At 37.4% G+C, this 15229-nt stretch overlaps 1 protein-coding gene across 2 annotated transcripts in view; it reads left to right on the forward strand.

Moving 5' to 3' along the window:
* Nucleotides 1–14625, forward strand: part of fer1l4 (fer-1 like family member 4) — a 39838-nt gene extending 25213 nt beyond the window's left edge. For both annotated transcript variants that reach the window (XM_028447159.1, XM_028447160.1), the window contains 19 exons: nt 15–176; nt 1173–1347; nt 2354–2475; nt 2581–2697; nt 2834–2873; nt 3589–3695; nt 3773–3907; nt 3978–4097; nt 4944–5071; nt 5152–5322; nt 6002–6156; nt 7646–7827; nt 7902–7987; nt 8059–8157; nt 8596–8713; nt 8914–9037; nt 10126–10427; nt 11492–11592; nt 12947–14625. In XM_028447159.1, the coding sequence (XP_028302960.1) occupies nt 15–176; nt 1173–1347; nt 2354–2475; nt 2581–2697; nt 2834–2873; nt 3589–3695; nt 3773–3907; nt 3978–4097; nt 4944–5071; nt 5152–5322; nt 6002–6156; nt 7646–7827; nt 7902–7987; nt 8059–8157; nt 8596–8713; nt 8914–9037; nt 10126–10427; nt 11492–11592; nt 12947–13127 (2625 nt within the window). In that variant the 3' untranslated portion in view covers nt 13128–14625. The remainder of the gene's footprint in view (nt 1–14; nt 177–1172; nt 1348–2353; nt 2476–2580; nt 2698–2833; nt 2874–3588; nt 3696–3772; nt 3908–3977; nt 4098–4943; nt 5072–5151; nt 5323–6001; nt 6157–7645; nt 7828–7901; nt 7988–8058; nt 8158–8595; nt 8714–8913; nt 9038–10125; nt 10428–11491; nt 11593–12946) is intronic.
* The last annotated feature ends 604 nt before the right edge of the window (nt 14626–15229 follow it).

Here is a 15229-nt window from a genome sequence, read left to right on the forward strand (position 1 = left end):
CTGTATTCGTTCAGGTGCTGTTCTGGGGAGTGCGGGAGCTGAAGCGAGTGCAGCTGTTTGAGGTGGAGCGCCCCCTGGTGAGGGTGGAGTGTGCAGGAAAACAGCTGGAATCTGAGGAGATCATCAGCTACAAGACCAACCCAAACTTCAAAGAGCTGGTCAGCTACATCGATGTGGTCAGTTCTAGTCATTGATCAGTCTGACACACCCAACAAATACAAACAAACCTCCCAACTGCTTTTGACTAGACCTACCAGACATATGAACATATCTTTACTATTTTTCTTTTTCAACTTTATGTTGATAAAAAAAGCAATACGAGCTTTGCAAATACCTTTCAAACATCTCACACAGCAGCAGCATTCAACAGGTCTATGACATATACATGTGCAACAATATACTGTATGGAGGCTTTAATAAAAATAATACTTATAAATAATGATTTTATTTAGTGGCACCTGTCAGGATTCCAAAGGTCACTGTACAAGCTACAGCAATAAAATAACACACATTAAATACTTTGAAAAGTAAAAGTTAATTATAAAAGTAATAACAGGGATTTTTAATATAAAAAGAAAAAAAATAATTGTTTTAAATAAAGAACAGTAACAAAGGAAAAAAAGTACATACATACATACTAACAAAATGGTTGCTAAACCAAATTAATAATGAGTCAGACAGGTCATTAAATAATGTTAATAGCTCAGAGATTTTCTGTTCTTTCAAGTAAAGTTTAAATGTTTGATTTTTTTTTCAATAAAACAAACACAAACAGACTTAAATTGCGTATATCAGGACTGTGAAAGGATCTGTTTAATCCTCCCTGGTCGTGTCCGAATAGAGTTTCCATACAAATGAAGACTTTACACAGTTTAGCATCAGCCGAGCAGTGAATGATGCTAAGCTAATGCTCAGAATGATGTTGCTAAGGCCTAAGCTAACTGTGCATCCATTATGTAGCTGGTCATTATTGTTTGTAACCAGAATTAATGACATGAAAACCCCAAAATATACATTTTTATAACAATTGTAGAACTTGTTGTTTGTGTATGAAGACAATATTGGCTATCAAATATGTCTGACAGGTTAAAACAAAATAACGCTAATAACAACCATGACTCAGCGAGTAAGTGCTGATTTAGAGCTGTTCACTTTATCCTTTGTGCTGACAGGAGTTACCAGAGCAGTCCTACCTCCATCCTCCTCTGACGGTGTTTGTGGTGGAGCACAGAGCCTTTGGTCAGACCGCTCTGGTGGGTTCTGCTGTCGTCCAGAATCTCATGGACTACGGTCCACAAGAACTGGACCAAGATGTGGAGGAAGATTATGAGGAGGTCAAAGAGAAAGGTCTGTGCTGTTTAACTAATGTACGTAGGTTTGTTTTATCAGTAAAATTGTTAGACGTGCTTATAGATGCGTCATTTCACCGTTTTCTGCATTTTGATTATCTATCTCATCATATAAATGCTAACGCTAGCAAAACTCACTAAACTAATTAGCACGCAAACCTCGTCCACTTTATGTGACAACCATCGTGAACGCCAACAAAATCTTTATCCATCCATCCATCCATCCATCCATCCATCCATCCATCCATCCATCCATCCTTCCATCCATTTTCAGAGAAACTATTCAAACACAGAAAACAAATGTTATGGAAAGACCAGAAAGAGACAAAATGTACAATTTGTTTTATTCTGTCAAAGTTTTTCAAATTCAAGTTCATGTCTAATTTATAGCAGACTCCATTTGCAGTTACTTTTTTCTTCTTCTTCTTCTTCTTCTTCTTCTTCTTCTTTCTTCTTCTTCTTCTTTTCTTCTTCTTCTTCTTTTCTTCTCTTCTTCTTTTTCTTCTTCTTCTTCTTCCTTCTTCTTTTTTATTCTTCTTTCTTCTTCTTCTTCTTTTCTTTTTCTTCTTTTGCTTTTCTTCTTCTTCTTCTTCTTCTCTTCTTGCTCTTCTTCTTCTCTCTTCTTTCTTCTTCTAAAATTCAAGTTCATGTCTAATTTATAGCAGACTCCATTTGCAGTTACTTTTTCTTCTTCTTCTTCTTCTTCTTCTTCTTCTCTTCTTCTTCTTCTTCTTCTTCTTCTTCGGCTTCTGCTTCTTCTTCTTCTTCTTCTTCTTCTTCTTCTTCTTCTTCTTCCTTCACGTCAGACCAAATGTGTTCACTTCTACTACAAAGTTGTGTTAAAATTAGTGGTAGAAGGACAATGTTTTCATCAAAGAACAAGAACAAATATATTAGATTTCTGCATGAATTACTCTTAAAATATGATTATCATTTCTAAAGTAATCATAGCCTCTTTGTCATCATCAAGTGTTTTATAAATACCTTTTTTTTTTTTTTCAAAGTTCTTCCAAAGAAGAAGAGCACCCTGAAGATCATCCCTCTGGCTTCGATGAAGAGCATGAAACTCACCAGTTTGACAGTTGCAGAGTCAATAATTCCCATCAATCCCATTAAGCTGGTTAACGTAGGTGTCTCCAACCCTGTGGGTCGGAGGGTTTTGAAATAACATTTTGTCTTTTACACTTTTAAAAACAGCACAGACACACATTGCATATGTGAACGTCTTTAGGCACCGTTTCAAAAGCTGAAAAACAAAGAGGAAGAGCTGGAAGAGGAGGCTCCAGAGGTGGAAGAGTTGGACTGGTGGTCCAAATACTACGCATCACTGGAAGAGTTAGAGAAGCTGGTGAGATGCCAATGATAATGCCAAATATGTCCTACATAACTGAAGCCAATGTGCTGGAATACAATTTATTGTTATTTTTTTTTATGAATGACTTCTAAACATGTTCATCCACATGTAAATGTCGATGTGTTTGCAGGCTGCTGAAAAGGAGGAGATGGAAGAACAAGCAGAAACAGGTGGATACCTTGTTAAAATGGCGGTTAGCAATGCTAACGCTTAGCTAGCTTAGACCCACAGATCAAAGCCAGACTTCCACACATTCGGGTTAGAAACATAACTCATAGAACGACAGGATGAAACTGAATAAATAACCAACAACGAAACAAAAGGAATGGAAATAAGTAACGCCACAAAAACAAAAAAATATATACAATATGTCACATGTGTCAAACTCAAGGCCTGGGGGCCAAATTGGGTCCTTTTTAGAGCATCCAAGTCGGCCTGCATGAGAAAGTAAAAAATCAAAGAAACATGAATCATTGTGTAAATTACCAACTAGTTCAGTTGTAGATATCTCCAAAATAATACACACATTCAATAAAACTCCACAATATTCACAGAGCTCACATATTCTCCATGCTTATATCACATGATGTCATTTTTAATCTGAAATTGTTAAAAGAATTCTCAATTTTTCCAAAAATCCTGAATTTTTCTTTAAATTATTCCACAAACGGTTCACAAATTACATAAAAATTGGCCACAAAATCTAAAAATTTTAAAGTGAAGATCCTGCAGGGACTGATACTGTATCAGAGCACAATAATGTTCAAATTCCTAATTTTCCTGCATAAAATCTGCTCCCCACTTAAGATCAACTGCGTCATATTTGGCCCCTGACCCCTGCAATATCTGTATTTAATCATTAGTGCTTGTTTTTGTTTGTTCAAGAGGGAGCAAATCTCACGATGGCCAACATTGAAGAGGACGAGGAGGAGGAGGATGTGGTGGTGGGGACGATCGATCCCCCAAAGCGTAAGAAGATAGCAACTCTACAGGTGAGAGCTCATAGCACAGTCCTAGGTCTCATTTGTTTTCACTGTGTATGGCAGTGGTTCTCAAACGTTGTGTCCAGCTGTTTGCAGGTGATCTGGAATCTGAGTTTAGTCAGTTTCAAGACTGGCTGCACGTCTTCCCGCTCTACAAAGGCAGAGCCAGTCTTAATGATGAAGAGGATGACGATGAGGAGAGGCTGATGGGAAAATACAAGGTGAAGAAGCTGACGTGGGAGGACTGTTAATCCTGTTGTCTGTGAGAAATTGATCGTTGTCCATCCACAGGGATCCTTCCTGGTTTATCCCATTGACCCTGACGACCTTGACAACACAAACGTTGAGATCACAAATGGAATCCCCAAAAACTCCCCCATCAAAGTCTTAGTCAGAGTTTACATTGTCAAGGTTTGTCTTTTAAACTTATCACAGAGCACTTTTGGGTGAATTTTTTTTTATTGTTTTATTTTAATGTTTTATTTTATTCATAAGGCTGACATTACGCTGTTAGCTGTCGTTAGCATGAACAAGCTGTTATCAAGGCTGTCATTAAGTGTCGTTTTCTATCTTATGACACCTTTTGAACTATGTTAGCATTTTTAGGTGGAGGCAGGGTTTTTTGTCCAGACCAGTCCACTACATTATCAGCCACACCATATAGAAGCTGTTATAAAGTCAGTGATTCTCAACATGTGGCTCTTTATTTCTTAATTTTAATTATTGTTATTCAAAAATCTTTTTAACCCTTTTTTACATATTTCCTTTTGCCATTTTTGCATCTATCCATCTTTATTCTTACTTTAACTACCTTTTGCCAAAAAATATCCCTTTTTTTCATATTTTTTGTTCTTTTTGACACTTTCATCCAATTTTTGTCCTTTCTTCAATTTTCTTTGGCCACTTTTCATCCCAATAAGCTAACTTTTGACCACATTTTCCCCCACACTTTGTTCCATATTTTTGCCTTTTTTCACTACTGTTTGTTTCACCACATTTTGCCCATTTAAGCTACTGTTTACCTGGTTTCTCTTTATTTGCCTTTTTTTTGGCCACTCTTGACTGCTTTTGGCAGATTTTTATCACTTTTCACTCTTTGCTTGTCACGTTTTTGCCGCTTTTGGACCATTTTTGCCTATCTGTTAATGTCTGCCTCCACTCGCTCGTTACAATAATGGCCCCATAATTTTGGGGCCCCAAACAGCCTCTCGTCCTCTGTCAGATCATCCTTCACTAGCTTTCCTTTGTTTCCTGCAGGCCACCACCCTGGCACCCACTGACCCTAATGGGAAAGCTGACCCATACCTTATCATCCAAATAGGCGAGCAGACTCAGGACTCCAAAGATCGCTACATTCCTAAACAACTCAACCCAACATTTGGAGAGTCAGTTTTCTCCATCTGTCTGTCTGTCTGTCCGTCCGTCTGTTCTATTTCAAAGTTGACCCTCTCTCTCTGTCTATCAGGGTGTTTGAACTCACCGTGTCTTTCCCACTGGAGACGGAGATGGTCATCATGGTCATGGACCACGACTTGGTGGGGGCCGATGACCTCATAGGCGAGACTCGTATTGACTTGGAGAACCGATTCTACAGCCGTCACAGAGCTTCCTGTGGTCTGGCTCTCTACTATGACGTGTTAGTACCAACATAATTCACTTATTTCCAGATTGTGATAAAGTAGATGGAAAACATGTCGTACTAAAACTAGTAGTGGAAATAGGGCTGGGCAATATGGACCAAAACTCATATCTCAATATGTTTCCACAAAATGGTGATAAACATTATAAATCCTTAAGGTCCAGATCCAGATTTTTATTTTAATTATGTGAGTTTTGGTTTGGCGAGTAACAGGAAAAACCTGTTTTTGGGTGGCCGCCATTTTGAATTGTCTGATATGGTGACCCTGTTGAGAATTGTCTCCACCTCCCACCTGATTTTAATTGAGCAGGTTAAAAACTGCAAGTATGGCAAATTACATTCTTGTAAACAAATGTGCACAATTCTTCCCCTAACAGACGGTACTACTATAAGAGACAGCACGTGTGAGTGAGTCCTGTAGAGTGGATGTCTAGGGGAAGGTCTGGGTTTGGATGCGCTCCGTAATTCATCTAACTGTGCAGGGACTCATAAAATGAGTATTTTAATACAAAATAAGCTGTAAAATATATCAATATAGTTGATATTTTAATGTTCTATATTGCCAAATTAGAAAACTCTATATATTGGATCTCGATATATTGCCCAGCCCTACGTGGAAACATAACCAATTGACACTTTGCATTGAACTAATGGCATATTTTGGTTCTCTCTCTAGTGACGGCTACAATCAGTGGCGTGATGCAAAGAAGCCGTCGACTATTTTAGGTGAACTGTGTAAAAAGAATGGAATCCCAACTCCAGAGTACAGAACGTCTGAAGTCAAAGTCCTGAACAAGATTTTTAAAATCCCTCCTGACGCTGTACCTGAAGGTAAGACTATAGCAAACATCTGGATAAAACAGCTGGATATTATTATGGCTATCGACAACTTTATGTTGAATACAGTCGTGTGGTCATTGTGCAATGATTTGAACAACATTATTGTAGAAGATTTTTTTTTAGAACATTTATTGCTTAATTGTTGTTATTTTCTAATTAACTTTTGTATTGTCTGTTCCAGTTTAATGTTTGTCAACTTTTTATTTTTTTGACTCAAAAACCAAAACAGGTGCTAATAGAAGATTAAACCTTAATTAATCAGAAGATGAAACTAAGGCTGTTCGAAGTGTCACACTCTGACTACACACTACAAACTCAATGAGTTTATACTGTCTACTACTGTATATACTATAAGTATGATTACGATGATGAGCGTTCCCACTGAAGTATACTTTCAAGTTTCCCAAGATGCATTTGGAACCTACGACAAAAATCTGATTCACACTGAGGCTAAATATCTCTGTTGATCCTCCACCTTTGAAAGTTCTGAAAACATTTGAAGTGAGAAAGTGACCAAGTAGAATATCAACATGTGCTCATTTCATCCATAAAACTCACATAAACACATTTTATTCTGACATTTCGGTGATTTTTGGCGACCCTCCATTGTGTTCCTGACAAAACTTCTGGTTAACTTCAAAACAAGAGCCCTATTCACAAAAGCATTAAAAAACTAATGGACGACAAGAAGAGATGCTTTTATTTTGAAAAGAGGATGTTTAGTTTTTAGCTTGAAGCTGGTGTCACGGACTGAGTTTACCTCTGTACTGAGATTATAACCCAAACCCAATCAAATAAACAAATAAAACACGTGTCCGTTCACTTTGAAAAATGAATTATTCTTTTTTTTAGCATCATTTTCTGGGAGTGTGCATGTATGCACATATACAATCTCAGTATGATGCGAACTCAGTACATGACACTGGTCCCAGGACGATTTTACATTCCACTCACAATGCATGATGGGGTGGTTGAGTATGACTAGTTTTCCCATTGTGCACAAAATGTAAGGGTTCTGCTTTAACTGACACTGCTCTTTACAACATGTGGACAGTGTAGTGACTCTTATTCAATGTAATGTCCCTTTAGTGCAGTACATTGCATTTTGTTAGCTTTGCTCAGTGTTAGAAGGTGTTTTACCGCTTGAAAATATGAGGACAAATGCTTGCGACACATTTTGTTGGTGTGTTTTTTGACCAAAAAAACAAAAAAAGAACTGTTTGCTCTTGTAAAACGAAAGAACCCCCAAAATAAGAGATACATAAAAGAGGGTTTAGTCTCCTGCCATATTTTCAATTCTCGTGTTCTGTTCTTAAAAAGTACCGATTATGCTTTACCCACTTATTATAGTCACATGAGTGTTACGATTCCATAAAATTGTTACATGGTAGGGGTCATTTGAATCAAAACAGGAGAACACTTAGATTAAAGAGCAAAGAACATTCCATTATTAGTGTGTTTTGGTGTATGATGTTATCAGCTCTTCTGAAGAAGAACCAGAGAACCCCAGAGGAGGAGGCTGAGATGGAGGAGCATGCAGCCCTGAGCGTGCTGAGGCGATGGGGGGAGATGAATGAGTTCATCCTTGGAGCCGTACCTCTGGTACCAGAACATGTGGAGATCCGCTCCCTGCAATCCCCAGGCAGTCCTGGACTTCCACGGGTGAACGTCATAGGGTGCTCAGCAAACTGGGTCCTGTTTAAAATGACGTCACTAATTCTGTGCACATTATGTAGGGTTATCTTCACATGTGGGTGGACATGTTTCCCACTGACGTCCCAGCCCCGCCCCCGGTGGACATTAAACCACGCCTCCCAGAACAGTAAGTGGACACAAGCAGTTTCACAGCTCTGGGCTGATATAATGTCTTTGTTTTTGTTTCCATGGCAATAGGTATGAGATGCAAGTCATCATCTGGAACACCGACGACGTGTATTTGGACGACATTAACCCGTTTACAGGCAACCCGTCCTCTGACATCTATGTTAAAGGGTCTGAGCAACACGCACAAAATACACACCCACACAAGCAAACTTACTTTTTTGTGTGACAGGTAATATAGCACCATGTTTTAAATCAAAAACACAAAAAGTTTTGTTTATCAAGGAGTCTAAGTACCTTTTTTCATCAGAATCAGATATACTTTATTGATCCAAGGGAGAAATTACTTTTTTACAGATGCTCCTGAGATATTTCATATATATATATGCATATTTTTTTCTCTTATTTTGTGTATTGTTGTTGTTTTGTGAGTTGCTGGTAATATTTAGTATGATTATCATTTTTAACTAAAAAATAACCATTATAAAACCCCATGTTTTTAATGCTTTCAATTGTTAAATCCCCAGCAGTTCAGAAACACTGTCCCTAGAACACGTTTTACATGAGTTTTGAGACTTTTGGAGGCTCAGCCATGTTTGATTTTTGCAGTTGGATTAAAGGACTGGAGGGAGCGAAGCAGGAGACAGATGTTCACTTTAACTCTTTGACCGGAGAAGGAAACTTCAACTGGAGATTCATCTTCCGCTTTGACTACCTTCCTACTGAGGTACTAACACACTTTACACACGTTCCTGGTTGTGTTATTCATTCTATTGTGCGGCTGTAGCTTAAAATGCAGTTTTCATATTCAGTTTAAAAGATAATAAATTCATTTTCTCATGTTCATTGGAGCTGAGGGAAAGGTTGTAGAGCTAATCTGATGGTTGATTAGTCTTTTTTTGGGGTGTTGTGTTTAATCTCCTGCAGAAAGAGGTGGTGTTTAAGAAGAAGGAATCCTTTTTCTCTTTGGAGGAGTCAGAGTTTCGTCAGCCGGCATTTCTAACTCTCCAGGTTTGGGACTACGATCACATCGCAGCCAATGACTTTCTGGGTAAGTGACTGAGACAAAAGTTACAAAACATCTTTAAAGAGAAACTAATGTGCGTCTAGGCTGGAAATAAATTAAAAAAATGCCTTGATTATGGGTGTGGCTCCTGGAGAAGTTAAGACGCGCCCAGTCTATACTTTGAAATCTGAAAAGAACAATCTATGCTATGCTAACTAGCTGCTCAATACTTACTATAGGATCATTTTCCAGAGCTCCCACACACTTTGGTCTCAAAAGGATGAATACTTTTTGAGATATGGCCAATTTAGTGAGGATTTATGTGTCGATTTTTGCTCGTCCTTATTTTTCTTTCATTTTCAGCTTCCAATATCTCAGAAACTACATCACATAGGAAAATAGTAACACAGCTCCACCTTCTCCATTCATTCATTCATTCATTTTCAGACCCACTTATTCCTGTTCAGGGTTGCGGGGGTCTGTCGGTGCCAATCTCCACCTACTCCATATGAAATATCTGCTATACATCCTATCTGGTGGACATGCCAGCCCCTCAAAATTAAATTTTGGGTCTTCAGTAAACAACTTAGCATATGTCTCAGCTCCCTGTAATATGATCAGCTGTGAGCTATGAACATAGACTGTTCACATCACTAATGATTAGTCACATACTGTATATGCATTGGTTCTTGGGTGACAGTCTCTTAAAATACAGAAAAATGCTTTTATTTTTATTGGCCCATAACTGCATTTGAGAATATAAGAAAAACAACTCTGATCTCTGTTTTAATTTTTAGTATTTCATTTAGTATTCACCTTTGGAGCTATTTTACTATTCGCGTAAAAAGCCACCAAAATGTCACAAACCAACATTTTCAACCAAGAGCAAAAATTTGTTCTAATAATCAAGTTTTATTCCATAGAGGGCTGTCACTCTTACATTTTTACAACAAAATACACCAAATTGAAATATTTTGAATAAAATGTCAAGAGTTGGACAAAAATCAATTGCCAACATTTAAGTATTTCCTAATTTTATTCATTAAGTTAAGGATAGGATACATTTTACTTGTCCCTATGTCTAACCTATCTTTACCAAACCACAGCATAACATGTTCATTTCATTCTTCCAGGATCAATAGAGCTTCGTCTTAACGACATGGTGCGACCGGCAAAGAGTTCCGACAAATGTACCATTGAGTTGGCGAAGGATCGCGCCACTCCCCGTTTCTCCATCTTTCGTTCCAAGAAGATGAAGGGCTGGTGGCCCCTGGTCCGCCAGAAGACAGCCGAAGACTTTGAGAGGGAGGAGAAGGAAAGGGAGGAGGCCAAGAAGAAAGGGAAGAAGAAGAAGAAGAAGAAGGACAAGAGGAGCAAGATGAAAAAGGAAGACATCGAGTACACGGACAGTTTGGGCAACACATTCCTCCTAATGGTATGAAAATCTACTTTCACATTAAATTCACAACGCACGAAAATGACTTAACAGAGTCTACAGACAGTTTGTTTTTCTGAGCCTGCTTTGAAATGGAGTTTCTAAATTACCTTTAAAAGTCAACCCAACAGAAAAATGTCTAGAGCAGTGTTTCTCAAACTTTTTTAGCTCAAGTAATTCCCTTTCTCTGACTTTTTAATCCAAGTACCCCATTTGTCTGACTACTACATTTTAAAGAATTTAACTATGTACATAAGTGGAATGAAACAATATTTAGTGCCTCTTGAATATAATTATTTTTATAGTTTTTATCATTTCCGGTATTCTCCTGCCTGGTGTGGGACCAAGACTGACTCTTGTATTTTCAGTTTATGTTCTGATCCAAATCATTTCTATCATCATTTTGTGTGTTTTCTGTGTCATTTTGTTGTTTGTTTTTTTCTTTTTATTATTAAGTATATTTTTCTGTTATTTGGTGTGGTTTTTGTTGTCATTTTTGTGTGTTGTTGGTATTATTTTAATTATTCTTTCTCAGTGTGTGTGTTTCTGGTGTCGTTTTGTATGTTTCTCTGCTATTTTTGTCGTGATCTTGTGTATTTTTCTCTCATTTAGTGTGCCTTTGTTGTTTTGTGTGTTTCTGGTAAAAGTATTTTTTACTCTTAGTGTGTGGTTTTTGTGTCATTTTGTGTATTTTGTCATTGTTTCTTCTATTATTCAGTATATTTTCATCTTATTTTGTGTATGTGTTTTTGTTGTTGTTTTGTGAGTTGCTGATAATATTTAGTATGATTACTATTTTTTAACTAAAATACACATTATAAAACCCTGTATTTTTAATACTTTCATTTGTAATTTTCTACACACTCTCAAGTACCCCCTGTAGTGCCATTGCGTACCCCTAGGGGTACACGTACCCCCATTTGAGAAACACCAGTCTACAGATTTGATCCTTACAGGAATGTAAGAAACGAGGTTAAATAAAAAAGAAATTAAAAGATGTATAAAAAGAAGATAATCTTTTTAGGCAGAGATTGAAAACTTTTCTAATTCCGTTTTTTGTGAAGGGGAAGTTGGAGGCGGAGCTTCAGCTGGTGACATTGGAGCAGGCCGAGGCCAATCCTGTTGGGAAGGCACGCAAGGAGCCTGAGCCCCTGGACAAACCAAAGTACTCCAAAGCATCCACACACAAGCTTTAGCTTAGCTTCTTAGCAACAATAAGATTCACATCATTAAAGTCCTTCATTTTCACTTATTGTAACAGCACAACACACCTTGGAGTGACAGGAGACAACAAAACTTGGAGCTCACAGTTCACAGTGTTAAGCTGCACATTAAAGGCTCAAACTGAGACATATGGCACTATTTAGTTAAGACACGCACTTGGCACAGACATGTTAAAGCTGCTGGAGATGATAATATTTGATCAGATATAGACAGTGTGTGTGTGTGTGTGTGTGTAGGCCTCAGAGATCAATACATCAATGATCATTCGATTGGGAGCAAAAATATATAAAAGGTTGAAACTGCTAAACTTTGTTTTGATCTCCACTGTAAACATTCTTATAGACATTGTCAGAAAAGTATTACGCATTGCATTATGGGATGTGGAGTGTTTTACTTCATTCTTATCTGTGTCAAAATGACTTTTCGACACATTTGTGGTGTTTATATGGACTTAAAGTTGTAGCAGCAAAAAAAATGGCGGATGTTTATTTTGGGGATTACACGTAAAGATCTGAATCCAGTCGATCTATATCACTGGATCTCATCTAGTGAAGTGATGTCACAGGAACAAACAAAACAAACTGTAACACTACTTAAAGTTTTATACATTACGCTGTCATTATTTGTCATTAGCATGAATAAGGTGTCATTAAGTGTTGTTCACTAAATTATGACACCTTTGGAGCTATGTTGGGATCTTTTGGGTTAGGTGGAGGGATCTAGTGGGGTTAGGTAGGGTTAGGTCCATTGATTATCTTTTCTCCATGAAACCCCCTGACTGGTTTTAGACCGATCCAGTTTGGAATAGGGAATGAAAGGGAGGGCACGGGCTGACGCATATTACTCGGGTTTAGGATTAGGGTTAGGGTAACAAAAGTCACTTAATGACAGCCTTTATGACACTTTATTCATGCTAATGACAGGTATCATGTCATATAATGACAGCGTAATATCAGCCTTTATGTATAACACTTCGAATAAAGTGTTACCAAACAAACTTCCAAGCAGAAATGTCAACCTTTTACATCTTTTCTTCCAGCATAATTTTTAATTACTTTAGCTATGATGCTACACTGTGTCTTTATCTGATAAAAATGATCGTCTCCAGCAGCTTTACTGTATGTCAGTGTAATCATTTTACGATGACTGGCAGAATCCACTTTCAGAAAGTGGATGGAGCTGTCGGGAACAGACATGAAACGCAGCACATAACATGCTGTCTGTTGTTTTTAATCTGTTGTTTCTCAACCTGTGGCTCTGCACACTCAGTATGAACGTCTGTCTCTCCTCTCCAGTCGACCCACCACCAGCTTTAATTGGTTCGTCAACCCACTGAAAACCTTCATCTTCATCATATGGAAAAAGTTCAAGAAGTACATCATCGCCCTGCTCATCCTCGTCATCCTCGGCCTCTTCATCGGCCTCATCTTCTACACCATGCCTGGGCAGATCTCCACCCTCATCATCAAAGGATGAAGACACTTACCATCTAACTTCTTTTTTTTTAACTTCTCAGTCAGTTTTCTCTTTTCCAGTCATAAAATAATGTATTCAACCTGGGTGCACTACATTACCCAGCAGCCTCTGTGATTATAAGCATTAAGAAGAAGATCCTTTTTCATTTTAAAGGATTTCACATGAAAGGAAATCAACCCCATTGCTTTCCCTGTATATCAAAGCCACTTATACTGTAACTCACTTTGTTCCCCGATGGGCAGAATTTGAAAAATCTCATCATCGCCTCCCTTTTAATAATCATATTTTCAATCAAAGATGGTGCAAAACAATCAGTAACAAATATCTGCAACTAAATGATTAAAGGCACATGTGTCAAACTCGAGGCCCAGGGGCCAAAACCAGCCTTTTGGAGAATAACATTTGGCCCGTAGGATAAAGTCGTTAGTACAGAAAACATGAATCATTGTTTCCTCCACTTGAGATCAAACTAGTTCGTATTTGGCCCATGAACTAAAATATTTAATGATTTACATTGTTTTATTTTATTTACTTTTATATAACGAAAGTGTTAGTGATCAAAATGGTGTGCCCTTGTGTTTTATTAAATAACTAATTAAACAAAAACACCATTTAAAAAGCAGTTTTGTTAATGTGAAGCAATTGTTTTAATTCTATTACTGACTTTCAATATATATATATTGGTGTGTTCATATTAATGTTTTTATGTAAGTTTATTTCAAGTATATAGGAGTGACTTTGCAGATTCTACTAAAGCACTAATTAATTCTAGAATTCAGCTCCTTTCAATATCAGGCTATATAAATAAATGAGGGGTTGCTCATTAGAATGAAACATGAAATCTACTTTCTATCTACATTCTGAGGTAGAAATGAATGAGTGATTCTCAACTGGTGGGTCGGGACCCAAAAGTGGGTCGCGGACCTGTACTGAGTGGGTTGTGAATAGGTGGTCAAAAATAAGTACATACTTGGAGTCTCTTGTGTTGGACTTGTCTTTTATTTTGAAAGAAACTTTTCTTTTGACAGGCATGCTGTGAAGTGCATGTTGCACAGGAAATTATATAGATTCATGTTTTTAAAAAAGAGAATGTGTGTTTTCAACAACTAGTTTTGAAAAAACGTGGGGCGCGATTTAATAGCCGTGGAAAAATGTGGGTCCCAGGGTGAGACCAGTTGAGAACCACTGTTTTAAAGTATAGTCCTCAGTTGTTGTTTCGCTCTTGTCTAAGGCTTTTGTGGGTTTTCTCTGTGATAGTTTACTCCATGCATGTAAATGATAAGTCTTAGTTTTGCTGTGCAATTTAAACACACTTTCAATCCTTGTTATAATTTTCCCTTTTATCGCTAGCAACTCATTTTTCTATGAACATTCATATCGGTATTTAGATAAATGACCAATCTGAGCATTTATACTGGGAAAAAAGAAGGGTTCTTGTATTGATATGATTTGATTGTTTTGTGTATTTTTGTTGTAATATTGTGTGTTTTTGGAGTCATTTTATGTAGTTTTGTTGCCTCATGGTGTATTTTATTAATTAGGGCATACAAACTGGCAAAAAATTTCAAACGCCTCAAAACGGAGGTAAGGCTATAGTAAGGCACAAAAACGAGCAGAAAAGTTAAAAGTGAGAAAAAATTTCAAAGACCTCAAAATGGAGATAAGGCTATAGTAAGGCACAAAAAGGGGCAAAAAATTCAAAGTGCGAAATTTTTTCAAACACCTCAAACTGAAGGTAAGGCATAAAAATGAGCAAAAAAGTTAAAAGTGTGAAAAAATTTCAAACACCTCAAAACGGAGGTATGGCTAGAGTAGGGCATTAAACCGGGCGAAACATTTTTAAATGCCTCAAAAAAAAGTTGTAGTAAGGCATACGAACAGACAAAACATTTATAGCGCCTCAAGACGAATGTAGGGCTAAAGTAAGCCATAGAAACGGGCAAAAAATTTCAATGGGCGAAACATTTTTAAACGCCTCAAAACGGAACTAAGGCATAAAAATGGGAAAAAAATTCAAAGTGCGAAAAAATTTCAAACTCCTCAAAATGAAGCTAAGTCATTAGTAAAGCCTTAAAATGGCTGAAAAAATTTCAAACGCCTCA

The sequence above is a fragment of the Gouania willdenowi genome, chromosome 5 (genome assembly GCF_900634775.1).
Source record: "Gouania willdenowi chromosome 5, fGouWil2.1, whole genome shotgun sequence".
NCBI lineage: Eukaryota > Metazoa > Chordata > Actinopteri > Blenniiformes > Gobiesocidae > Gouania > Gouania willdenowi.